This window comes from Ruditapes philippinarum, unplaced genomic scaffold (genome assembly GCF_026571515.1).
Source record: "Ruditapes philippinarum isolate M1 unplaced genomic scaffold, ASM2657151v2 ctg149_1_1_1_1, whole genome shotgun sequence".
NCBI classification, from domain to species: Eukaryota; Metazoa; Mollusca; class Bivalvia; order Venerida; family Veneridae; genus Ruditapes; species Ruditapes philippinarum.
This window is the reverse complement of record NW_026859317.1, coordinates 127546-154780: the sequence shown is the minus strand read 5'-3', so window position 1 is coordinate 154780 and position 27235 is coordinate 127546. Positions and strand designations below refer to the sequence as shown.

At 32.8% G+C, this 27235-nt stretch overlaps 1 protein-coding gene across 3 annotated transcripts in view; it reads left to right on the top strand.

Moving 5' to 3' along the window:
* The window catches only part of LOC132756051 (E3 ubiquitin-protein ligase PDZRN3-like), a 204068-nt gene that overhangs the window by 64204 nt on the left and 112629 nt on the right, over nt 1-27235 (top strand). The window contains exon 1 of one of the 3 annotated variants that reach the window (XM_060747024.1): nt 9239-9377. The exons of the other annotated variants lie outside the window; for them this stretch is intronic. Within the exon in view, the coding sequence (XP_060603007.1) occupies nt 9315-9377 (63 nt within the window). The 5' untranslated portion in view covers nt 9239-9314. Of the gene's footprint in view, nt 1-9238; nt 9378-27235 lie in introns of those variants that run through there. 3 annotated transcript variants of the gene reach the window in all.

The window sequence follows — 27235 nt, the reverse complement described above, 5'->3', positions numbered from 1 at the left end:
AAAGAGAAGAAAATAAATGAAATTGGTAAGGTTTTAATACTGTTGTATTGTTTTCTGTTGGAAATTGGAAAAGAGACATCTTGGAAACAAAGTTTTCCATTAATTTAGTAATATCCTTGCCACAGAAAGCAAATAAATTTCCCCCCAATGATAGCTTTTGTTCTTTGAGTAGGAATTGGTTTCCTGGAAATATGGCGACTTGTAGCAATTACTTTGTAACTGTTGCTTAGAAATTGAACAGGAGAATTCGGAAAAAAAAAACAACCCCACTATGTACACGATACATTTTCTTCTAACAAGTGACAATAAAAGCAAATGGGAAAGCACAAGATAAATATCTCCTTTTTTGTGTCTCTAACAAGAGGCTTATATTGGACTAGACATCAAATACCAATGTTTATCTGAGCAAATATTGTATCATCAATACCTCACTTTCTAACATTAATCAAAAGAGAAAAGGAAAAAGTTGTATTTGATATTATATAATGTCAATAACAACCTTCGGCTATAGCAATAGAGGCTACAGTGGTTTATCATTAATAGAGTTTATGAATGTAGATTGAATAAGAAGGGAACAGGGCTCATGAGATTTGAGAGTAGGTGGGGGTTTGTTTATATGATTGGACATAGGTGGTTGGATGTGCTTATTATTAAATTGGTTAAGGAAAGGGTAAGGGCCAGGGGGGCACTTTTCAAATATAATATATGGATCAGCTTGTTAGTTTAGTCTATGGTGGATTAAACTAATTTGATTAAACAAGAGATTTAAAAGAGCTTATAGCATTGGACATTGGTAGAGGCTTATCTTATTCAGAAAAAGAGTAGAGTGAGGCTGATTATGCATAAAATGACTTGTTAATTCTATCTATGCAAGAGGTCTAATAAATAATATTATAAGTTAATTCCTTTCATAGTCTTAAAGTTTTGTTCACCATCTTTACAGCATTTACATCTTAGTATGCATTGGATGCTTATTAGATTTGAGTTAGGAGCTTTTTGAAATCATGAAAAGTTTTTGAAGGAGCATATAGTTGTCTGTTTGTCCTTCATAAATCCATCTGTTTTTCCTCATTGTAGTCCTTTATTTGTCCTCATTTCTTCTAACATACATAGGTTTGTCATAGCAGTCTTTATTTGTTGACAGTAACTGTTCTTTGGCATTCATAGGGTTTGTTATAGCAATCCTTTAGTTCTTCTGGCATACTTAGGGTTTGTTATAGCAATCCTTTATTTGTTGACAGGTCTTTGGCATACATAGGGTTTGTCATAGCAATGCTTTATTTGTTGACAGGTATTTTTGCATGCACAAGGTTTGTCATAGCAATCCTTTATTTGTTGGCAGGTCTTTTAGCATACATAGGGTTTGTTATAGCAATCCTTTATTTGTTGACATTCTTCTGGCATACATAGGGTTTGTCATAGCAATCCTTTATTTGTTGACAGGTCTTTTGGCATGCACAGGGTTTGTCATAGCAATGCTTTATTTGTTGACATTCTTCTAGCATACATAGGGTTTGTTATAGCTATCCTTTATTTGATGACTGTTCTTCTGGAAAACATAGGGTCTGTCTTAGCAATCCTTTTTTTGTTGACAGGTCTTCTAGCATACATAGGGTTTGTTGTAGCAATCCTTTATTTGTTGACAGGTCTTTTGGCATGCACAAGGTTTGTCATAGCAATCCTTTATTTGTGGACAGGTCTTCTAGCATACATTGGGTTTGTTATAGCAATCCTTTGTTTGATGACTGTTCTTCTGGAAAACATAGGGTTTGTCATAGCAACGCTTTATTTGTTGGCATTCTTCTGGCATGCATAGGGTTTGTCATAGTAATGCTTTATTTGTTGACATTCTTCTAGCATACATAGGGTTTGTTATAGCAATCCTTTATTTGATGACAGGTCTTTTGGCATGCACAGGGTTTGTCATAGCAATGCTTTATTTGTTGGCATTCTTCTGGCATACATAGGGTTTGTCATAGCAATCATTTATTTGTTGGCATTCTTCTGGCATACATAGGGTTTGTTATAGCAATCCTTTATTTGTTGACATTCTTCTGGTTTTTGTCATAGAAATCCTTTATTTGTTGACATTCTTCTAGCAAACATAGGGTTTGTCATAGCAACGCTTTATTTGTTGACCTTCTTCTAGCATACATAGGGTTTGTCATAGCAAACCCTTATTTGTTGACATTCTTCTGGCAAACATAGGGTTTGTCATAGCACTTTATTTATTGACATTCTTCTGGCATACATAGGGTTTATCATAGCAATCCTTTATTTGTTGACATTCTTCTAGCATACATAGGGTTTGTCATAGCAGTCCTATATTTGTTTATATTCTTCTGGCATACATAGGGTTTGTCATAGCAATCCTTTGTTTGTAGACAGTCCTTCTTGCATGCATATGGTTTCTCATAGCAGTCCTTTATTTATTGACAGGTCTTCTGGCATACATAGGGTCTGTCATAGCAATCCTTTATTGTCCCCCGCCTTTTCGAAGAAAAAAGGGGGATATAGAAATAGGCTCCGTCCGTCCGCAGGTCCGTCTGTCCGTCCGTCCGTCACACATTGGTGTCCGGTCCATTACTTTGTCATTTATGAAAAGGAATTTGAAATAACTTGGCACAAATGTTTATTATAATAAGACGATGTGTCATGCACAACAACCAGACCCCTACCTCCAGGGTCAAGGTCGTACTTGCTCATTCAAGGTCAACATTGCCTATTTGAGGGTATATGTCGTGTCCGGTCCATAACTTTCTTATCTAAGAAGGGATTTTGTAAATACTTGCCATAATTATTCACAATAATCAGACGATGTGTCATGCGCAAAAACCAGTCACCTACCTTCAAGGTCAAGGTCACACTTGGAGGTCAAATATTAACATAGTCTGTTACAGGGTATATTTCGTGTCCGGTCCATAACTTTGTCATTTATCAAAGGAATTTGAAATTACTTGGCAAAAATGTTTGTTATAATAAGAGGATGTGTCATGCGCAAAAACCAGACCCGTACCTTCAGGGTCAAGGTCGTAGTTGCTCATTCAAGGTAACATTGTCTATTTGAGGGTATATGTCGTGTCCGGTCCATAACTTTCTTATCTATGAAGGGATTTTGTAAATACTTGCCATAATTGTTCACAATAATCAGAATGTGTCATGCGCAAAAACCAGTCACCTACCTTCAAGGTCAAGGTCACACTTGGAGGTCAAATATTAACATAGTCTGTTACAGGGTATATTTCGTGTCTGGTCCATAACTTTGTCATTTATCAAAGGAATTTGAGATAACTTGGCACAAATGTTTGTTATAATAAGACAATGTGTCATGCACAACAACCAGACCCGTACTTACAGGGTCAAGGTCGTACTTGCTCATTCAAGGTCAACATTGTCTTTTTGAGGGTATATGTCGTGTCGGGTCCATAACTTTCTTATCTATGAAGGACTTTTGTAAATACTTGCCATAATTGTTCACAATAATCAGATGATGTGTCATGCGCAAAAACCGGTCACCTACCTCCAAGGTCAAGGTCACACTTGGAGGTCAAATACTTACATAGTCTGTTACAGGGTATATTTTGTGTCAGGTCTATAGCTTTTTCATAGTTCAAAGGATTTTGAAAATACTTCGCACAAATAGTCACTATAATTAGAGAATGTGTCATGCGCAACACCTGCATCCCTACCTCCAAGGTCAAGGTCACACTTAGAGGTCAAAAATTAACATAGTCTGTTATAGGATATATTTTGTGTTGAATCTAGAACTTCTTCATAGTTCAAGGGATTTTGGAATAACTTGGCACAAATAGTCACAATAATAAGCTGATGTGTCAGGTACAACACCTGCACCCCTACCTCTTAAGGTCAAGGTCACACTTAGAGGTCAAAGGTTAACAGTGTTTGTTATTTGGTATATTTTTTGTCCTGTCCATTACTTCTTCATAGATTAAGGGATTTTGAAAATACTTTGCACAAATAGTCACAATGATTAGATGATATGTCATGCTTAACATCTGTGTCCCTACCTCCAAGGTCAAGGTCACACTTAGAGGTCAAAGATTTACATAGTCTGTTATAGGGTATATTTTGTGTCCAATCTATAACTTCTTCATAGTTCAAGGGATTTTGAAAATACTTGGCACAAATAGTCTCAATAATAAGACGTTATGTCATGCACAACACCTGCTCCCCTACCTCCAAGGTCAAGGTCACACTTAGAGGTCAAAGCTTAACATGATAAATTTTTTAATTCCATGTTTCATTTTATTTTTTTAACAAATTTATTGTTACATTTGCAGATCTAGCATTGATCATGATTTTGGACTGAATGTCCTGAGATCCATACCTCAATCTTTTGAAATAGCACAATTTTATGCTTCATAGAAAACTCCTGGGGCGGGGGACGTTGGTAACTCTGTTACAAATTCTTGTTTACTGACATTTTTTCTGGCAAAGTTTATCATAGCTGTCTTTCATTTGTTTTTGACAGTTATTCTGGCATACATTGTGTTTCTCATAGCTGTCCTTTATTTACTGACAGTTTTTTTGGCATATAAAGAGTTTCTCAAAACAGTCCTTCGTATGTTGACAGTTCTGACTTTTCAAAGTGTTTCTCATAGCAGTCCTTTAATTGTTGACAATTTTCCTGGCATGCCCAGAGTTTCTGATTGCCTTCCTTTTAGTTGACAGTTCTTCAGGCATTCAATGGAGTTTCTTAAAGCAGTCTTATTTGCTGACAGTTCTTCTGGCAAATAGACTTACTCATAGCTGTCCTTTATTTGTTTGCAGTTCTTCAGACATATATAGAGTGACTCTAATAGCACACAATTCTTCTTGTATACATAGAATTTCTCATAGCAATCTTTGTTGACTGATATCTCAGATATTCTGTGTGTTGTACTTTCAATGGACATTTAGTAACTTATGGGTGGAGTTTCAGGTAAATCCAATCAAAGTTTGTGAGGTTGAATGAAAATTTCCAACTTCTCCTCATAGTAAGGCAAAATGTTTTAAGCTTTGTCACTGTCTATATTAAAGACATTCTTGTTTTGTCAAACATAGGGGTTGTTTTATTAATTTTTGCAAAGCTTTAATATGGCTCGGTACCTTCAAAATGTAGATTTCTAGGGAAATTCTGTAGTAAAGTTTTACTTTTTATTTTATTATAGAAAATATATTAGGATTTAAGTATAATATTTCTCTTTTTTTTATATCTTTGGTCAATCCTCTGTTTGGTAGATATATGAAATATTTTGTTGTCAATTGCACTTTTTAAAAAAAAAAAAAAAACAAGTATGTGACAAAGTAAAAAATTCTGTATAATTCTAATGTGTTATTTTAACATGACAATCATGTGACATGAAAGTAGTAATCTGTTTTAACATCTTAACCTTTATGCCTGTCACACTGCCATCAGTACATTCTTTTCCGAGAAATGAAAAAGTAAGGGCACTGATAGAATCAGCATTTAATGTCTCTGACTTGAGGGCTAAACATGCTGTGTTGACTCGCGATAACTTTTTTTTTCAAGTCCACTGAAGTATGACCATTTGTTGCGTTGTAACCCTCATAAATATTATTTACAAATAAAAGCAACAATAATAAATATCTTTTATGTTTTTTACCCATCTTATAAATTAGTTTACTGAATTCATAATGATTTTCATGAATTTCTGATTATTCGCTGATTAACAAAGTGCGTATCGGCTGTCAATAAGTTATAAAAAATTCAGGCGAGCTCTAAACTTGAAACGTTTGAACTCCACTGATTACAGGTAAAAGTTGAAAGAGAAAATATAATTGCAATCATGCAATTTGCTCAGCGCTAGACTGCTGTATAAACTTATTTTTTATACAAGCTATATGATAATATCGTGTCGTAGTGGTGATGCATGATGGCTGATTATTTCATCAACACCTTTGAAAGAGTTCATGAATCAATAATGGCTCCCTGATTGATTTCTGGGCAAAAATGTATCAAGCTGAAGACCTAAAGTCCCTATTGTAACAGTCGTGTCAACAGATATTATCATTTGTTTTATCATACTGGGACATTTTTTGTTGTTTTTTCTTATTTAATTTTTATTATTGATTTTTTTTTTCTTTGATATTTGCCAATTGCTAATTATTAAAAAAAAAAAAGATTTTTATTTCATTGAAAATGATAGGAATACATTCAAGTCACCATTTGTGACATTTTAAAGAAATAGTTTGCAGATGAATTTATATTTGATGATTCAATACTTTAATTGTTGTATTGTGTTATTATATTCTTTTAGACTGAAATCCCTGTATAGAGATATTTCTTGAATGCAATGTTATGTTTTACCACACAAACAAACTTGTACAATAAAAACTTGGTGATAAATAGGCGCAGTGCAATGGCCAATTTGTTAAATTAGGAAAGTGAAGCTGTTAAGACTGTAAAAATTTATTTGAACTCCAGTATTAGATGGATAAAGGCACTTTTGCCCCCCCCCCCCCCAAAAAAAAAAACACTTTTGCCAAATTCTGGAAATATCATTTTTTCCTGTGAGGCAGAACAAAATTTCGACCAACAATTTTCTGTCACAAAATATAAGGTTGTTACAGTAGTCAATCATGTTACGTTAGTAGCATCATGTCTTGCAACATGTGCGGTCCGCATCTCCTGCTGATTTCATGTTTTTGCCCGCATTCACTAGCATAACATAACAAATAAGGTTTCTCTTCAACGTATTAAAAATTCATTGCTTGGCAATGATTAAAATATTGAATCTTGCATAATACCATACTTGTTATGAATAATGCACTGGTAATATATTCTGAAAAAAGGGAATAAGGGTGCTTTTATTTGAAAATGAAGGTAGTGTCCATTGTATAAGGAAAAAGACATTTGTTAACATGCGGTTATAAAAATCATTGTTTCATTATTTTTCATTTTTTCTTAAGTGACAAAAATATACCATTTATGGATTTCTTTTTGTTTTGTTTTTTTTAACTTTTTTAAATAAAAGTTTATCAATAAAGTATTTAATAGTTTTGAAATATGTTGTGTTGTAAATGCAAAAAATGTTTCGTCTTGTTTTTCAGTTGTTTTTTTTTTGTCCATGAATTTAATTGCACAAATATTGTGCTCCAGGAATGTCTTGAATTACTAAATAGTTGTATGAAAGCATTAATGAAGTGGGTTCTAGAATTTCAATTAAAGTAATGGATGGACAAAACATATATCTGATCAGTTAATGATATCAAGTTAGATAGACATCAAATTTGTATCGAAATGTTATTGAATTGTATGTCACCAGATCGTCCAAAATGAAAAATACATAGTTATAAGATATGAGTTAATGTCACCTGATGGTGAGAAAATGGAGACAAACCTCATAATTTAGATTAAAGATATGGTAATGTTTGAGTGTGTTTTTCTGTTGTTATAAATTGTGTTGTTGTCCTTGCAATCAATTTAGATTGGCTGATCATGTGCCGACTGAAACTGGACAGACGGCACAGGTTATGATCAGGAATCACAGATGTGCCAGCCAGCAACTGAATATACCCATCCGGCCAGTCACAGTTCAGACCGAGATCAATTTGCACATCTGTGTTGACCAACCATGGTCTGCACTGTTTTATATTCAGTCATTTCATATTTTGAAACTTTCACTAAAAGTGATGAATGGTTTTGTCAAGATTGGTACAAAGGGGTCCTTAATCTCAGTGCCTGAAATGGCAGAGGGACCCTCATTAAGCTTAGATTACACACACATACCAGATTACAAAATGGACAAATACATTTAAGATATTAATAGTGAGGTAACCGTAAGGTTTAAAAGAAGTTTGAAGAAGAAAAAAAAGGTGTCGCAATAGTCATTCTTCAGTTCTTGTCATTGACTTGCGTTTGGCTATCACTTGCATTTGGCTATCAATTGCATTTGGCTATCACTTGCATTTGGCTATCACTTGCATTTCTGTACTTTGGATTTCAAGATTGACCTGATCTGAACATTTTTTATATCCATATGGTTCCAAAAGTCAACGGTTAATATGAATTCTATCCTAATTTTATGATGCTCTAGAGTATTATATTTACATATAATTGATTTTTTATTCCTTTAACGTCATATTGAAAGTCACAGATGTTCCAACCTTGTGATATTTTTTGTGTGTGTATTAACGGTATCATTGTATTGTGTCAAGTTTTATTGAGTATAATCATTCTGACTGCTATTTTTACTTTCGATTTTTTCTTTCTTTCTGTGGAAATGAGAAAATATTAAAGAAAGAGATTAATTGCTTAAAATTGTTGTACCATAAATTAAAAAAGGAAAGAAAAAAAGTTCATCTACGAAAATTAGTTGTTGTTTTTTTACATTAATTGTGATAAAATTGGATGAAGTATGCAACCAAAATAAAATCCATTTTTTTTTTAATTTAACAAACAGCTGTATAAAGAACTTAAAATGAACTTATTATAATATATATTTTGAGGGAAATTATATTTATAAACAGGAGTAACCTGTTACGACCTTTTCCTCAGGTGACAAAAATCAATTAAAATTTTCTTAGATTTGATGGATATCTCTAAAACTAGAAAAGACATTTTGCGCATATGTTGCAAAATTACCAATTAAAAAGGAGTCTCGTGTCAAGTTATCGTGTAACGATGAATTTCAGAGTTATAGTTTTCCACGCAAGAAGGAAACCTGTTGTACAGTATGATGGAATGATACAGTGCTTCTATTGGTTTTTGATGACAGACTTATTGTACGATATTTGACAGGAGAAGTCTTAACCTGCGATGCAGGGAATTCTCGTTTATGTATTGAAATTTATTGTCATTAGAGCCAATATAATTACACAAGATGCAAAACTTGTGTTAAAATGAAATATATATAAAAAATGCTGAAAATTAAATATGATGAATGATTTACACATTTCTGGACTTTGAAAATACTTTTGATTTGACTGAAAAAAAAAGAGAAGTATATTAAAGGAGACTGCTTGAGACAGATTTTTTTTCTTAATTTCTTAAAAGAAGACTTATTTAACTAAGCTAAAATGTTAGCATTTTTTTTAAATTTTTTTTTTATCAAAATTAATACATTGAAGAGTTTTAAATGCGAACAATCATAGTGATGGTGAATTACTTAGAAAGGGACCATAGTTAAAACCATGCGCTGAAAGGTTCAAACGAGTTTTGTGGGATATGGAGGTTTGGACTTAATGCTATGATTTATAAGCAAAATATATTGAAAAATGTCGCAGGATTTGTTAAACCTTTTTTGGAATAGATATTTAGTGGAATAAGTTGTGTGTGGAAGTTTAATATAATGGAAGACCTATGTAATAAATGGTTGGAGGCAGTGGCAGAGATGGATGGGGCTGGTTTAATGGTAGGATGTTACATTATTCTTGTAATGTTATAATTTATTCCATGCTTGGTTGGTTTCATCAGTGAAATATATAAACCATATTTCTCACTATGAAAATTTTATGCTCATTAAGAACTGTAAAATGTAAAGAATTAATAATGTATACATTATATGCATAATTTCAATAAAGCTTCATGCTTGTGATAGATTTTAGAAATGTTCTCTTTTAGTGAAATGTAAAATGAATATTTTATATTCATTAAATATCGTTAAATGTAAAAGAACTGTATTTGTCTTGTTTTATAATAATGAACACAAAAATAAACACATGCAATGTATGTATAATTCAAATAAAGTTCTTATAGTTTTTCTTTAGGAAATGTTCACTTCAAGTGAGATATCTTTTATATTTAACTCACATTAAACAAATTATATCCTAAATTATCCTTTGCAGTATGAAAAGATAAATCTTACCACATAAAGCATGTTAGCTTGGTGTAATCACTTTACCAAAGCCAGGAAGTTTAGTTACAGGGAAACATAGTGTTGCACTAATATAATTAGATTTGAATTTTACCATCAATTCTATGCCCAATGGAATAGAATAGTTATTTCATTGTTTTAGGATTGATATGGGTCATGCTCCATATTTTTGTGATATGTTACTTAAATTGACTTTAATACAAATTTCTGGCTTGGTGTTGATATTAAAAGCTGATTCTTTAAAACCAACTAATTAATTGTAAACCTTTCCATAATGTACAATTTAAGAACACACATATATGTAATTATAACTATATATAATTAGTAATGAAAAATTCATTTAAGAAATAATGAACAATTGTGATAAATTCTAGCAATACAGTTATGCTGCTTTCAGAATGATGTTTAAAAATTGATACTGGTTGGAAATGTTATACATTTTATTTTTAAAGGCATGTTTAGAATATACAAATACCTGTGTTAAGAGTGTAAGTGTTCCATGATAATAAAAAGAAAAACCTTAAAGTTGTTACTTTGATGGATGAGAAGATAGAGACGGTTGACACAAACTGCCTAATTAAGAAGTAATTGAATAGATGCAAGCTTGTTTTATTTTGTAGATACACTTCATGTGTTACAAGGTCTTTGAGCAAGAGAGGCAAGAAATTTGACAGGCCCTTTGCCATTCTTGTAGTCGGGACAACCTTCATGTCCATACAGCCTAAGGCTTAAATGAGCTCAAGTTTAAAATACTTATAAGTCTTGGTCTTTGATTTCCTGAGTTTTGTTTTTCTGGTTTTTATGATTTTAACAAATTATTTCGCTATATTATGACGTTCACTAGTTTTCCTGAATAACTAACCAGTAATTACCAATTTCTCTGCAAGTGAACAACTTCTTACCAGTTGTAAGAGTCAAATGGTCGTTAGACTCGATGTCCGAGAATGATTGTCACGGAGAAATGACTCCTAGCTGGAGGATCAAACAAGTGACCCATGGGTTACTTAAATCTTATCCTGTCAGTGTTGAACTAAGTTGACTGATGCTTTGAATTCCAGTAATATTTTGATATTGAATTCCTGTAGTATTTTGATATTGATTTCCTGTAATATTTTGGTATTGAATTCCTGTAATATTTTGATATTGAATTCCTGTAATATTTTGAGACTGAATTCCTGCAATGATGAATTCCTGCAATATTGTGATATTGGCCTTGCCCTGCTTTGAAGCATTGTTTCTTAAAGGGATTTTTATTTCAAAAGTTCAAGTTGAGCAGCCAACATTCAATGTTGTCTTGTCAGCATTCTGGCCTGGCTCTACACTGGTGGCAGTCTCATGTAATTGATAATATAACAAGTAAGGTCCATACCATAATAAGTTTCACATTTGGATATGAATTTATGGGATATGATACCCTACGGATCGGAATGCAGATGCAGAATATAAAAACTTTGCATTCTGAATAATATTTAAAAAAAAAACCCACCAAAACTGGATGCTTATTCCAACTTTCCATTCAGACGAAAAGAGTTAAATTCGGTTAAACAACGCTTCAGATTTTGTTGAAAGAGACAATTAATTTCTTTTACCTAGATTAAATGGCATGTAATTTAGAGAAAAATGCAGGTTCTGTTAGTTGGCTGCAATTAAACCAAGACTGATTGTGACAATGCAGTGTCTTAATTTCTAATGTTATACATTGATAGACTAGCTTTGTAACAGAGCCTGAAATCTGTATTAGGTATTTTATGAATGAAGCATCTGCGTAATTTATCTTTGTTGCTGCTTGTCAATTAATTAAATTGCCTATTTACAATTTTTGTTATATAAAATTCCTATGAGAAATATATTGCGTTCTTGTATAAATTAGTTCTATTGGCAGAATTCAGAGTATATAATTTTATATTATATTTTCCTGATCTTTCGTGAAGTCATTAGAGATATATCCATTATAAAACAATTACAGACATTTGATAGAAAGTTCTGCAGATAATGTCACATCAAATGACTGTTTTATCGTAATTATATGTTAAACTGCTGTCAATGGAAAGAGATGCTAAAATGTTGTCTGGCATAAAAAGACGAAAATTGAAAATCAAGGGGGCACCAGTGGCCGAGTGTTTAATCATTGATTTCAAACCACTTGCCCTTCACTGCCGTTGCTTAAATCCTGCCAGGTCGTTTAAATTCTTTCATGTTAGAAAGCTATTTAACATGCTTACACTGAACATCAGTGGTTCTAACTTGGGTGCCTGCAGTGGCTAAGTGCAACCAGCTATATTTAGCGGGGTTGTTGCAAAGTGTAAACAATCAAGTGGCATGAACTACTGTTACCATAGCAGTTGCGAGTAAGGTAAGAATTGCAACCTTTGCTAATTTTTGAAAATTTAAAATGATTCTTTATTTAAATTTGATTGTGTAGGAAGCTTTATAGGCTGATGGACACATTATCAAAGTCTTTCCTTGAACCAATCAGTACTAAGAAGTTTCTTACTCAAGGAAGCAACAGCTTGCCTTTAGTGATGTTTGAACCAATGTGACCTGAGCAATCCTTGGATTAAAAAATACTACTCTGATATGTTAACCACTCGGCCATGCTGCCAAAGGACATTTGATGAAACAGTATTTTAATGCATCAAAATCATGCACAAATGAGCAAGAGAAAAAAACTGAAAGAAACTATTAAAGACAAAAAAGCAGACCATGATGCCAAGTTTGATGCTATGATATAATCTGTTGCTTTGCAATTATGTTAGTTTTGCATGTCATGATGACATTTAACTTGTGTCTCAACTTGATACCAGTCTCTTACATGATCTTATCTTACTAAATAAATTTGTTCTTTCTCATTATGTCTTTCCTCATTAATTATATTCAACTCGTTGCTGTGGCTAAATTATTCAAGAAAAAGGGAACATTTTTATCAGGAATTGAGGTGTTCAAAAATTGGACTGCAAGCATTGTGATGGTCATCTGATAGCAAGATTTAGATCTGTACAAATTGTAGATAAATATTTAAAGCAATGTCTTACTTGACATTTATAATATTTAAGTTACTTTTTCAAACCATTGGTCTTTAATGCCAAAATTTCATTATTTTAAATTTCAAAGTGCTTGTATTTTTGTCTGAATTAGTTACTAACTAGAAGCTGAAATTTCAAAATACCTGCATGTCTTGATAATTATATTTAACTTACTGGAAAAAATAAGCAGCATTGTGTGCATTAAGTGCTTTGAAATGAGATATAGTGATAATATTATACATTTAGAAAGTTCAGAGAGTACTGAGTTTAGAGAGTACAATGGCCTATAAATAACAACCAATCAGACTAATTGTTGCATCCAGCTTATGGCATTGGAAAAAATAAGTCTGAAAGCATTTATCTCTTTCAGAGTAGGTTTTAAGAGGGTAGATAATTTATACATCTTTCCTTTTATGGTTATATTGCATGACAGTCTGCATTTTACATGGAGCTGTCTCTGATTACAGCCGTAAGACAAATTATAGTCTTTGCGAGAACACATATTTTCTTATCCAGTTTCTATGAAAAGTGTTGATAAGAAATAATACAAAATTGGTATTTATTGATTGCAATAATTACCACTGATTGATCTTGCCAGTTTTCCTGAATTATAACATATTGGTTTCAGTTCTTTTTTTATCAATAAAGTTAAGGTGATTGGAATCTTCAATAGTAATATATGAATTGCTGCATGCTTTTAATTCCTCTCTTACTTATTTTGGAGCATGCAATAGCTGAAATTGTTACATTATTGAGCCTGCAAAATTTGTCATCGATTCTCAATATTTTTACAAATTGCAATAATTATTCATAAGATAAAGAGAATATTGGTTCAAATATAGCTATAGGCATTGAATTGAAGAAGGTAACCAGTTTATTTTTTGAAGTGATCTTGTTTAAACCTAGGTTATATCAAAAGGCTTGCTGCTCTATGACCCCAGGTCTTTGCTGCAACATACTGCAAAAAAAAAATCAGAAGTATAATTTGAAGACTATAATTATTATCTATTTAACATAAAATTGCTATCTATTGATAAAAAAGGTTTAATAAAACTAGTACAGTTATAAGTGGTAATATTCTTATCCTATTTTCATATCTCTGTAAATTCTTCCTTCTATTTCTTATCATTGAGTGTTTGACATTAAGTCTATTGTAGAAATTGATTTGGATCATTTTGTGAACACATGTTCAATCCTTATTGAGTGTGTTCCCAGCTGCCAACAGATTAACTTAAGTAGAGGCTTTACCACTTCTTTTCAAGTTAATCTCCTAATTGGCAGGCACTGATTTCCGATCTGGCCTCAGTCAACTAGTAAAGACTTCAATTTGTGCAAAGGGCAATTGATTTTGTTTAAGGGTGATGTAACTCTTTATTAATATTTGTTTCTCAAGTCTTGTTTCATGGTTATTAATATAAACTTACTGATATTTTGCCCAGTTTGAGGTCTACATATTAGCAACAAATTTTGTGTATTAAATTGCTCTGTTTTTTAGCATTTCCTAAACTTCCTACTAAATGGCAGTAGTGTTAGCAATAGTAATAGCCCTGTAAGATAAAACTCAAGTGATAACACCTTAAAGTATATATTATTGTATAATTTCAGACATTTTCTTTATATTAATTCTTTCTTATAAAGCTTAGATGTAGTGAGTTCTAAATGCCTTTAATACATGTGAGTAAATTGTCAATTAATAATCCCAAATACTTTTATGTTTTACAACTCCAGAGTTTTGAAGTCACAAATTTAGCCTTGACCATGTCATGAAAGTCCTAAATCCAACTACAGCCTGCCAGCTTGAAAGGTCACCTTGACATTTACCGTGGAAATTATGTAAATGTACATCCATTCTTGGTATTTTAGATTCATATTTGTGTGCAACATCATGTGCAGTACCTGCCAGACCTACCTTAAGATTCATATTGTCAAAGGTGTGACCTCTAAATATCAAGTATTAACCATGGACATAAAACAGAAGACCTTCAATCCACAGCCTTCAAACTCCACAGATGTATGAATGTTAAGGTCACAGACTCAAGGTCACCTTGACCAAATTTAAATTGTGGTCATAAAACAGACTTCCTTCCATTAAACTTCACAGTATCATGTATGCACAAGTTGATCAACTCCACTGGCAAGACCCAGTTATATGTCCATGGTCAAGGTTGCCAAGACTTCCAGTCAAAAATCTTTCCATCCACAGCCTTGAAACTTATGAACTGCACTTGATGACCGCTTTTGATAATATGAAAATATTGATATTTCAATGTATTTGTAATCTAAGATAAAAGTCAGAATAATGTATGAAGAAAAAAAATTTGATTCTTGAAAATTAAAAAAATGATTGATTCATATTGATAAAATTTAGCATTGTAAATACTCGCATCATAATTGCTTGTGACAGTAAAATGGAAACCACTAAAAATAATTGTTTAAAAAACATTATAATAAGGCCATTTATTACCATACCATAAAATTTAAAATATGTTAAAGATTTTAATGTTTTTGTGAAATTATAGAAAAGATTAATTTCAGCAGCACTTTCAAGACCACATGGCCACTTTTCTACTAATGGGAACCTGCGTCAGGAATAAGACTTGCAAAGAAGTAAAAATCTGGCCCATAAATTATTGTCTAGTATACTGCAGCAGAAAGAATTTAGGATTATAATAATGCCCATGCAGTATGATTCAAACCCAAAGTGGTGAGGGGATAATGATATTCAATGTCAGCAACCAATCATTCTTGTTCATAATCATCCTTAAAAATAATGTGTCAGACAGAGCTGTATTAGTTTCAATAAAGAAGTGCAAATGCTTAATTGATATCACAGATAATTAATAAAAGAAGTAAAGGTCTTGTTTATTATAGTGTCACCCCTACTCATGAAAGGGCCATCCATTTCTGACTTATGAGACACCTTTTTCTTGCATACCATGTACCTCCCAACTCCTACCACTATGCCAGGTGCCAGGCAGATAGAAATTGCTAACCATTCATTTAAGCTACCTCACGGCTCACGAAGCGGCCATTTCAAAACGAGTCCAACAAGAAACATTCATCCTTCAATTAACGCTCCCCTTGGGGCTTGAATCTTTGACCTCCCAATACGAAGGAAGACACCTTAAGTACTAGGCCAACGGTACCAGTATAATATACATAATATGTAGCTACTTTATCTAATTTGAATATGGAACTCAGAGATTTCAATAATGTCAAAATGCTTCCACTGGTCAAGAGCCTTGTCAGATTCAAGCTGGTCTGGCTCCGTACATCATTGTAGCCTTTTAAGTTTATAAATACAGAATTCATTTTAGTTTGATTGAGCAGGAAGCTATAAGCTTATAGACACACCTGAAAACAACCAGAACTATAAGCAATGAGTCTTAAGTTTCTTGCTCAAGGCTTACTGTGTTTGAATCACATCACCAACAATCCTTAGATTACGTATAGTCCAACACATTTTACCTCAGAGTGTGAAATGAAATAACTATTATATTATTATTTCCAGGGGCATTATGAAGCTTGTTGTGTCATTTAATTTAAAGTACTAGGTAGTAATTGTTAGAACCAGAGCTGGAAAGGTATACAAAAGAAGCTGGGTGGCCAAGGATATGTTGCTTGCTAATTGGGTCATTATAAAAGCATTGCATTTCATACACATTGAGTTTCTTACCTGAATCTCAAATGCTATAATATTATGTTTTATACTTTCTATATTTCTGAATAGAAAGGTAATTTGATACAATTGTAATCTTTTATTGTGACATGGGTAGCAGGTGCCACTTTAAATAGACAATAAAACAGTTTATAATACTACTAATTGATCATTTAAAAGCTGATTTTGATATGATTTATATTAATGTTTCTATAAATATAGTGCTAATAATGATCCATCTGTGTAATGATACAAAACCATTGTAACTTGCTCTTTTAAACTTCATTGAGTTGTGACAGTATTGCTTCAAACTCTTTAAATCCAGCTATTGACACTTGTGCTATAACAAGCACATTTTGCAGAGAATGGAAATAAATATCAATAAAATTGTAGATAAGACTACGCTAAGATTTTCTCCTTTGACAGTTGGAGAATATTGTTTATGATTTATCCCTGTAATGCATGTTATTTTTATTAAGAACCAGTTCCGCTTAAAAAAATGAAAAAGCCTTATGAAAGTTGAGACATAAAGGAAAGTAATGGAATGGCGGTATATTTTGATAGATTAGCTGTTCCTTCTCAAAAAGATTGCTGTATCAAAACACACAGCAATATATCATTCTTGAAAGATACAGATAAAACAGAATAACAAAAAGCTAATGGTCAACAATGGAGCGCCAATTTCCACATAAACCTATTACGAGTAATTGATAGATGTTAGGGTGGATTACAATAGCGGATCAGACCTGACTATATCTACTAAATGGATTCGGTAATCAGCTAATGTGATTTGGCTAGTCTTTCATCTAACGTTATTATTCACTCTTCTGATTTGCCTCTCCTTATAAAGTCTTATTTCAGGATATTGCGTCTAACGATTTTCCTTTCACAGTCAGATAACAGAAGAATTGAAAATCGGGGAATATACACAGTTTCGGTAGATTATATTGTATACTTTCAAAGTGGGTGGTTTTCGAATTACGAGTAAATTCGATTCTACTTTCATCTTTAATTTACGTGTAAATGGACAAAAGCTGTTTGTTTGATAAGTTTATTCCAATGCGATTAATGATTTTATATTTAGACTTTTATTTTAAGTGACATCATTCAGTATTCAACAGGAGAGTTTCTTTAAAGAGGTGATCAAAGATATATTTAAGAAAGAGATTATCAGGGTTTTAAGGGAATGTCAATTTACAAAATTCAAAACATGTCAAGGAGAGATGATAGCATGTTACTCCCCAATTCTTAAAATGGACTTTGCGTTATAATTAAAGTTTGTCATAGCTTAAACATCATGCGATGTAAAACCTTTGAGAACAGGGCAAATTTCATTCATTTTACTAATCCTTCTGAATATAATGAAGCCTATAAACAAGGAGTGGAAAATGAATGCTCTTGCGAAGTTTATAATCGATCAAATGCAAATATAATTATACAAATATTTTGGATGAAAAGATGTAAAATGTTGAAATTATTTTGTTAATTCTTTTATTATGTCTTCTAAACTTTTAAGTATGCCACACACTGAAGGCTGTGAAATATCATCATATTTTGTTAGGCTTTTTCATGATAATCACTTTGACATGGGGCTACCCTGAAAGTCTTGTCATTTGTCCACTTTAAAAAAAGAAATAAAAAAACAAAAAACTAAATATATTTAATAGGGGTGTGGATCGTCAGATAAGTGACGATCCGATCTGAACCACGATTCAGCACTTACGATTCACAAATCGAACCACAGATCTATTGTTATCAAGACACCCATAAAAACATGTACATTAGTTATAAAAACATGTTTATTTTTTAAAAAAAACAACAATACTAAACATTAAACATATAAAATATAAACTATGTTTATGTTTTTATTCTTTGGATAAGTATTTTTGTTTTGTTTTTGAAACCAATTACTTCCTAGCTCAGCATCATGGTACATGGTCTTTAACCGGCAAATTATATTAAGGTAAACTACATATAATTTATACTCAAATCGTATTTTTCTCGATTTTAAGAGTGTGAGAAACAGTGAATGTATATATAAAAAATTAGATCGCGATCCACGATCTCTGGGATTACGAATATTCAAAATCGATTTTTTTACTTTGATTCGTGATTATCCGAGTACTCGGATACTCGCCCCAGCCCTAATATATAATGCCAGAAAGTGTATGATAAACTGGTGCTTACTATTATATAAACTATTGATAGTCAGGACCTGAAAGAAAACGGTTATATGATCTGTTATTTTTTACGGCAATTCACACATAGTTGCATGATGTTGCTTGCTATTTTTGATACAATTTTGTTGTTATGCAATTTGACATGCAATGGACTTCCATAAACATTCTGCACATAATGAAATTACATATGTAAATTACATGCTGTAGAATATTTAATTAAACAGAAACGCTAAATTGTAAATTCAAGGTCATAACTACATTCATAACTTTCTATAAATTAATAGCACCCCAGTAGTGACTTGCCTATCCCAAGGCCATTCTGCACTAACCCAGGCAGTTTGACCATTTTGTATACTGTTTGCTGCTTAGCCAGGCAGTTTGAAGCCTTGGCTGCTTACCCTTTTACCAGCCCTTTGAGCATTTTATAACTAAATTCTGTTACATCAAACTATAAACAGGCCAAGAAAATTATTGAAAGCTTTAGAAAAGATATATATCAAAGGTCAAAGTTAATTAATTAAAGAGTGTAAAATCTCTAATTGGTTATTTTCTAGTAAATTGGGTAAGGAAGAAAACTCATTAATCTAACATGAGCTTGTTGCATTTTTCTGTCATTTGATCAGAAGCCTTATTGATTATTGATCTGTTAAAATGAAATATTGAGGGCAAAGTGATTCATGCACAAAACTCATTTGGTTTAAGTTTTATTATCAAAGACTGGCTTCCACGATCCAATAAAAAAACAACACGCAGGTAGCGAGCATTAATTGAAAGCATTCTGCATGCAAGCTTCTATGTTTCCAATACCATCAGGATCATATAAGAGCTTGTTGAGCTTTCCACGGTTCTTATTTGCGGTGACAATTTCTCTGTCTTTGATGTCAGGTTTGTAACGAGGTTTTATGGGTGAAAATGGTTATTTTTCAGTCTCGTTGATGCCAACCTCTCGCTCATGATTCCCGATAATTGCTCAATTTTCTTTCACGTTGTAATTTACATAATTAAGATCGGCATGCACTTTAGCACCATTTTAACTGAATAAAACATGCAAATTGACAAGTGTGTCGCTTCTTTTTATGACTGTCCATTGATTTAAAAGTTTAGTTTTTTTATGGTAGAGATAAAAAGGTTACATCTTCCATACAATTATGTATAAATGGCTTGTAATCACAGAAGCAGACAATGATAAAAAAGTTACCTTGCTTTAATTAGTGTAAAGTTATTTCTATCAGCTTTTTAATTTATTCTTTTTCTGACTCACTAATACTCACTAAGATTATACCTAAATACTGATGTGACATGAAGAAAATAATCATTACTATAAAAGATTCGGAATTACTGAATCACTGCTAGGTAAAGTTGAGGTTGACACTTAGTTTCTTGGTCTTTTGCACCCCTTCACTGTTGATTAATGCTGCAGCCTGCACTTACAGAAATGCTTTAGAGTGGTTACACCAATGCTATGTGCAAAATTAGTGCAAAATCTTAACAAATGTTATAAAAAAAAAACAATAATTGATAATGGATCTTATGTTTACGTTAAAAACAAACATGACAATTAACAGTGTTTGTACTATTGATGACAGAACTAGTGTTAAGGTCTACCTAAACTAATGCAACTGGAGGCAATCTATTTGAACATTGTGTAGAAAAAAAAATGTTTGAAAAAAAAAAAATGTAAAAGTTTTTACTGAATAAAAAAGTAGTTATTTAGTGAACATTCTTTATTTATTGTTTATTTAATTATCTAGATTTGCCTTTAACTGTGCCTGTTTAGCAGCACAAATCTGGTTGTTTTATCCACTAGATATTAGAGTTACTCCCCTTTTTGTGTTGGGGGTCAGGTGACCGTGCTGGAAGTTTAAAGAATCATAGATTTTAGGGTGAAAGAATAATAAACTGAAAGTAAAATATTTGTAAGTGCTTTGCTTTTATGTCAATGTGAGCTTTACTGTAGGCAGAGTGTTGCTCTGTAACATAGAGCATTGATTCAACCATTCTAGCATTTTAACAATTTGATGTTTTTGTGTCGCCTTGAAAAGGTGACATATAGGGGTTACTTTTGTCGGCGGTGTCGGCGGTGGCGTCTGTGTCGGCGTCGTTGTCGGCGTCCCCTAAAGCTTGTCCGGAGCATAACTCAGTCACTATAAGTCTGATTGACTTCAAACTTGGTATGCATGCTTCTTTCAATAACCCGAAGTGCAGTGTTCAAGGACCAGTACTCTGCAGTTCTTATTTTTTGAGTTATTGCCCTTTGTTAATTTTCATACTTTAATTTTGTCCGGGCCATTTCTCTTCAACTAAAAAAGCTATGGACTTGAAACTTCATAGGATGATAGATCTCATTAAGAAGAAGTGCAGTGCACAAAAACTGGTACTCTGCACTTCCTTATTTTTGAGTTATTTCCCTTTGTTAATTTTCATACTTTATTTTTGTCCGGGCCATTTCTCCTAATGTATAAAAGCCATGGACTTGAAACTTCATAGGATGATAGGTCTCATTAAGAAGAAGTGCACTGCACAAGAACAGGTACTCTGCATTTCTTATTTTTTGAGTTATTGCCCTTTGTTTATTTTCATACTTTAATTTTGTCCGGGCCATTTCTCCTTAAGTATAAAAGCTATGGACTTGAAACTTCATAGGATGATAGATCTTATTAAGAAGAAGTGCAGTGCACAAGAATCGGTACTCTGCATTTCTTAATTTTTGAGTTATGGCCCTTTGTTAATTTTCATACTTAATTTTTGTCCAGGCCATTTCTCCGAAAGTATAAAAGTTATGGACTTGCAACTTCATAGGATGATAGATCTCATTAAGAAAAAGTGCAGTGCATAAGAACTGATACTCTGCATTTCTTATTTTTTGAGTTATTGCCCTTTGTTGATTTTCTTACTTTATTTTTGTCCTGGTCATTTCTCCTCAAGTATGAAAGCTATGGACTTGAAACATCATAGAATGATAGATCTTATTGATAAGAAGTGCAGTGCACAGATATGCTGCTCTGCACTTATTATTTTTTTAGTTATTGCCCTTTGTTATTTTTCATATTTCATTTTTGTCCTGGCCATTTCTCCTAAACTACATTGTTCACAAGGCGACACATCCGACTCGCGGAGTTCTAGTTTGTAATTAAATATGAATCGTTAATTTAAGGCTAAAGAGTGCAGTAATAAAATCCTTGCAGTTCAGTTCTGACAAATCATTGTACAAAAATATCCCTTCCTGCATTCAAGAGGTCTTTGAGTGTTTTCTCATTGTTGCTATATTTGGATTGTTAACTTTGGAATGCTTTGCTTTTTATCCATGATAAAAACCTTTTACGATGATTGTTTGTAGATGGTCCTTGATTGTGTAATGTTGTAATGGCAATTTTAGAATCAGAAAACATTGTGTCAATATTCCTGCTTTGTTTTAAATGAATTAAAATAAGATATTTTTTTTCTTTTTAAAGATTCCTTTTCTGTTGCTCAGAAAATGCTTTTACAATTCCAATTAATTGCTCTTAAGTTTAAAATGATGAATAATGTTTGTCATCTGCTCTGTGTAATTGAAATTTAAATAGAATTTTTTTTATTGTTTTTTTATTTGTTACACAATAATGCAGTTCATTTAAAAAGGATAACAAAAGACTTTATGCTGCAAATATCTGCATTTGCTAAGAGCATTATGATGACTAATTCCAGGGATTTTTTGGCTTATTTTATAGCCATTTTTGGGTTATATTCCCAATTGAAAATTTTTTTTTTTTTTAAATAGTATATTATTTTCCCAATCCACAGGAAAAAATTCCCAATTGAAAATTACAAAATAAAAATATTGAATTAAAATTCTAAAATCTTTAAAAATAAGGGTTTCTTCACTGTAATAGTGCTTAAATGTTTGAAGATGCCATTCTAGACAGTAATTCTTTTCATCCATTTAATCAATGTAAAATTTCAGTCATGCATTTTTTCCCAATTTTTAACAAAACACTGCTGAAATTCTCAATTCCATGGGTATGGATCATGTTCCCAAAATCCTGGAAAAAATCCCTGAATTCATGATTAAGGTGATATTTCACTACATAAATTAACCAATTGATTAAAGACAAACAATAAATTTTTAACTGCAAATGAAATCAAGAAATTTAAGGTCATGTTGTTCAAAGGTTTGTTTAAAAAAAGAAAGAAAAGTCAAGAGGTCTTAGTGTATTGGTGCTATGATCAACTTTAATAGCAAAATTAATATTTTATTTTAATTTTGTGATAATTTCTCAAAAGAATCGCTTCAATCATTGTAATCATAAGTAGTTGTGTCTATAAACAATAGAAAACCTTTTCTGACGTAATTTCTAGTACTGTAAAATCATTATTATTCGTGGGGCACGAATTTTCGTGGTTTTCGTGGGTAGGTCAATCCACGAATTAAAGATCCGACGAAATTTTATCCCAACTAATACTTCTTACCCTGTCTCTGTTTTATATATATCAAACATGTGTCGGCTCTTTTCCGGCCGATTTTCGTGAAATGGATGTATATACTTACAGTACAGATAATCAGGTTTAAGTGACATATTAAATCCGTTTGCAATATTTAAGAAACTTGAAAGAAAACTTGATTATATGTCCTCAATTTACTGCCACAAATGTCCTTCGCATATAGTTGATAGAATACTTGACATAATCGAGTAAATATGGGAGCCCAGGCAATCCAATAATTAGCGCTTATAAAAAAATGTTCTTAATGCTCTTATTAATTAAAAAAAGTCTTTGATATTAATGTCGTAAGTACACAAAACTATGAAAATTACAATCGCTAAAACAGATGAATTGTACATTCTTTTGTCGTTTTTAAATGATCCAGTTTAAATGAATTTTAATCTGTAGTTGTGCGAATTCTATTGCGTAAACATCAAAGACGCCACCAACTTTTTCTAGATCCACACAAACTCGTGTTATTTACTCAGATTAATTTATATGCATGTTAATTTACACAGTCGCTGTGACGTTGCGTGTAGTTACTGTCAAATATAGTAAGACCAATTCAGGGTGTAAACTTTTTAAACTCGCTGGTTAAAACGTGTCAGGTGTCATATAAATTATGCGATGTTTACATCGGCGAATTACAGGGGCAGTGTGTGCATATCATGTCACATAAATGTGTTAATTGCAGCCAATTATCGGCAGTAACTATTCTATATTTGAGTTATGCCCAGAGGCAAGGATTAAATTTATTGACAAGCGCTGTGTGACACGTAAAGATAATGATGTACATGCTGTAAGTAAAAATGTTCGGCGATTGAGTTAAAGATTACTTTGCATTAGGTTACTAAATTTTTTTTCAAGAAAATGAAAATCCACGAATTTAAGAACCCACGAAAATGCTCGTTTTGATAAAACCACGAAATTTCATGCCCACAAATATAAGTGAATTCGCAGTATATTTAATATCTGCTTGCTTGGCAATGAAATGTCCACCTTTATTTTCAAAATATTGGAAAATAAAATTCTGATAGACCTTGACCTTTTACAAGAACAGTTATGGAACAAGACAGGAAACCTCAGCATTTTGCTTTTAATATTTACAACAAAACAAGAAAAGGTTGTATCATTGTAAACCATCAATTTATATACCACAAGCAGTACAAAGACAACTGAATCATACAGTCTACACTGTTTGCTTATTCTGTCATTTTCTTTTACAAGCTATTTTGTCGTAAAAGATTTGTTGCCATTACACCTAGACTGGATTAATCTAGTAATTTTCCCACCAAAACTATATATTTCCCAATATTGGATGTTGCAAGCTCACAAAAAAGGAATTGATGTGTACATATCTAGAGTTTATGGTCACTTAGAACTATGATTATCAATACCATGTTGCCATGTAGACAAGGTTATGTTGTCTTTATTGTTTTCATAATAAAAGCAAGTGTGAAATAAATAATAAAACATCAAGAATTGCTGCTTTAGGTGATAAAGTTAATTACAACTGACAATATTTTCTTGTCTTCAATTTATATTTTTCTGAAGATCAACAAATTGAAGTGAATCCATAACTTTTTTTATGTCCATATGTCTCTACAGGGCAGGTTAAAGTTTTCCTTTAGAGAGCAATTGATTCTATTTTGAAGTTAATATGAGGCCTGCCTTACAATTTTGGATGATATTGACATTCTACATGTTGTAAAATATTACATAATTATAATTACATGCTACTTGTTACATCTGCTTCTAACCGCCTCCGTGGTCGAGGGGTTAGAGTCGATGACTTCTAATCCAATTACCTCTCTGGCGTGGGTTCGATCCCCGGGAGATGCTTTGGTAGTTTAGCGCGGAGGAAGGTAGTTTAGTACTGGTGTAACTCTCCAGGAACGATGGTTAGGAAACTACCCGCCTATATGACTGAAATACTGTTGGAAAAAGGCATAAAATGAAACAAACAAACAAACATCTGCTTCTCTGAACAAATGGAGAATATTTTAAAAAGGGAGGTAATACATTCATTTATTGACGAATATTTAAACCTTTTACAGTTGTATGATGTAGATGTGAAAATTTACCCCCTTGAATAATAGTCCCCCGCCTTTACAAAGAAAAAAGGGGGATATAGAAATAGGCTCCGTCTGTCTCTCCGTCCGTCTGATGAGCAACCAAATAGGGATAGGGGGCAATCTAACTGTAAACAGAACAAAAGAGAAAAATAGAGTTCATTCCGTAACAATAGAATAAGGGGCCATGGCCCTCTATTAAACAAAAGAAAATAACAAAAGAAATGGCCCCTTAGTCCATTTAAGTGGCACATCCGTCACACTTTCGTGTCCATTCCATAACTTTTCATTTATCAAAGGAATTTGAAATAACTTGGCACAAATGTTTGTTATAATAAGACCATGTGTCATGCGCAACAACCAGACCCCTACCTCCAGGGTCAAGGTCGCACTTGCTCATTCAAGGTCAACATTGTCTATTTGAGGGCATATGTCGTGTCCGGTCCATAACTTTCTTATCTATGAAGGGATTTTTGTGTCGCCTCTAGGGAGTAGTGGCGATATATAGGGATCACTTCTCCGTCGTCTGTCTGGCCGTCTGTCTGTCCGTCCGTCACAAAACTTGTCCGGACTACTCCTCATAAGCTACTGGTGCAATTTCATCCAAACTTTACAGGAATGATCAGTACCAAGTCTAGTTATGCATATTGTCAGCATTTTCCGGTTCAATGATTTTTGTCAGAGTTATGGCCCTTTAATAATTTTTATTTTTAAAGTTTGTCTGGACTACTTCTCTTATACCACTTATACAATTTCAATGAAACTTTACAGGATTGATCTGTAGCTCAAGTCCTTGCGCATATTGCAAGGGTTTTCCGGTTGAATGATTTTTGGCCGAGTTATGGCCCTTTAATAATTTTTATTTTTAAAGTTTGTCTGGACTACTTCTCTTATACCACTTATGCAATTTCAATGAAACTTTACAGGATTGATCTGTAGCTCAAGTCCTTGCGCATATTGCACGGGTTTTCCGGTTGAATGATTTTTGGCCAAGTTATGGCCCTTTGGTAAAAGGTATTTTTTTCTGTGTGTTGCCAGATACACAAAAGCTTGTCCGGACCTACTGATGCAATTTTATCCAAACTTTACAGGAATGATCAGTACCAAGTCTAGTTGTGCACTGTCCGTCTGTCTGTCCGTCTGTCACAAAACTTGTCACAACATGAAATTGGCCATCATGAGGCGACACATGTGATCACTGATCGCTCTTGTGTAAATACTTGCCACAATTCTTCACAATAATCAGATGTTGTGTTATGCACAAAAACTGGTCACCTACCTCCAAGGTCAAGGTCACATTTGGAGGTCAAAGATTAACATAGTTTGTTAAAGGGTATATTTTGTGTCCGGTCCATAACTTTTTCATAGATCAAAGGATTTTGAAAATACTTGGCACAAAAAGTCACTAAAATAAGAGGATTTGTCATGCGCAACACCTGCATCCCTACCTCCAAAGTCAAGGTCACACTTAGAGGGCAAAAATTAACATAGTCTGTTATAGGGTATATTTTGTGTCCCATCTAGAACTTATTCATAGTTCAATGGATTTTGAAATAACTTGGCACAAATAATTACAATAATAAGACGATATGTCAGGCGCAAAACATGGGTCCCTACCTCCAAGGTCACACTTAGAGGTCAAAGATTAACATAGTCTGTTAAAGGGTATATGTTGTGTCCGGTCCATAACTTTTTCATAGATCAAAGGATTTTGAAAATACTTGACACATATAGTCACTATAATAAGAGGATGTGTCATGCGCAACACCTGCATCCCTACCTCCAAGGTCAAGGTCACACTTAGAGGTCAAAAATTAACATTGTCTGTTATAGGGTATATTTTGTGTCCGATCTAGAACTTATTCATAGTTCAATGGATTTTGAAATAACTTGGCACAAATAATTACAATAATAAGACGATATGTCAGGCGCAAAACATGGGTCCCTACCTCCAAGGTCACACTTAGAGGTCGAAGATTAACATAGTCTGTTATAGGGTATATTT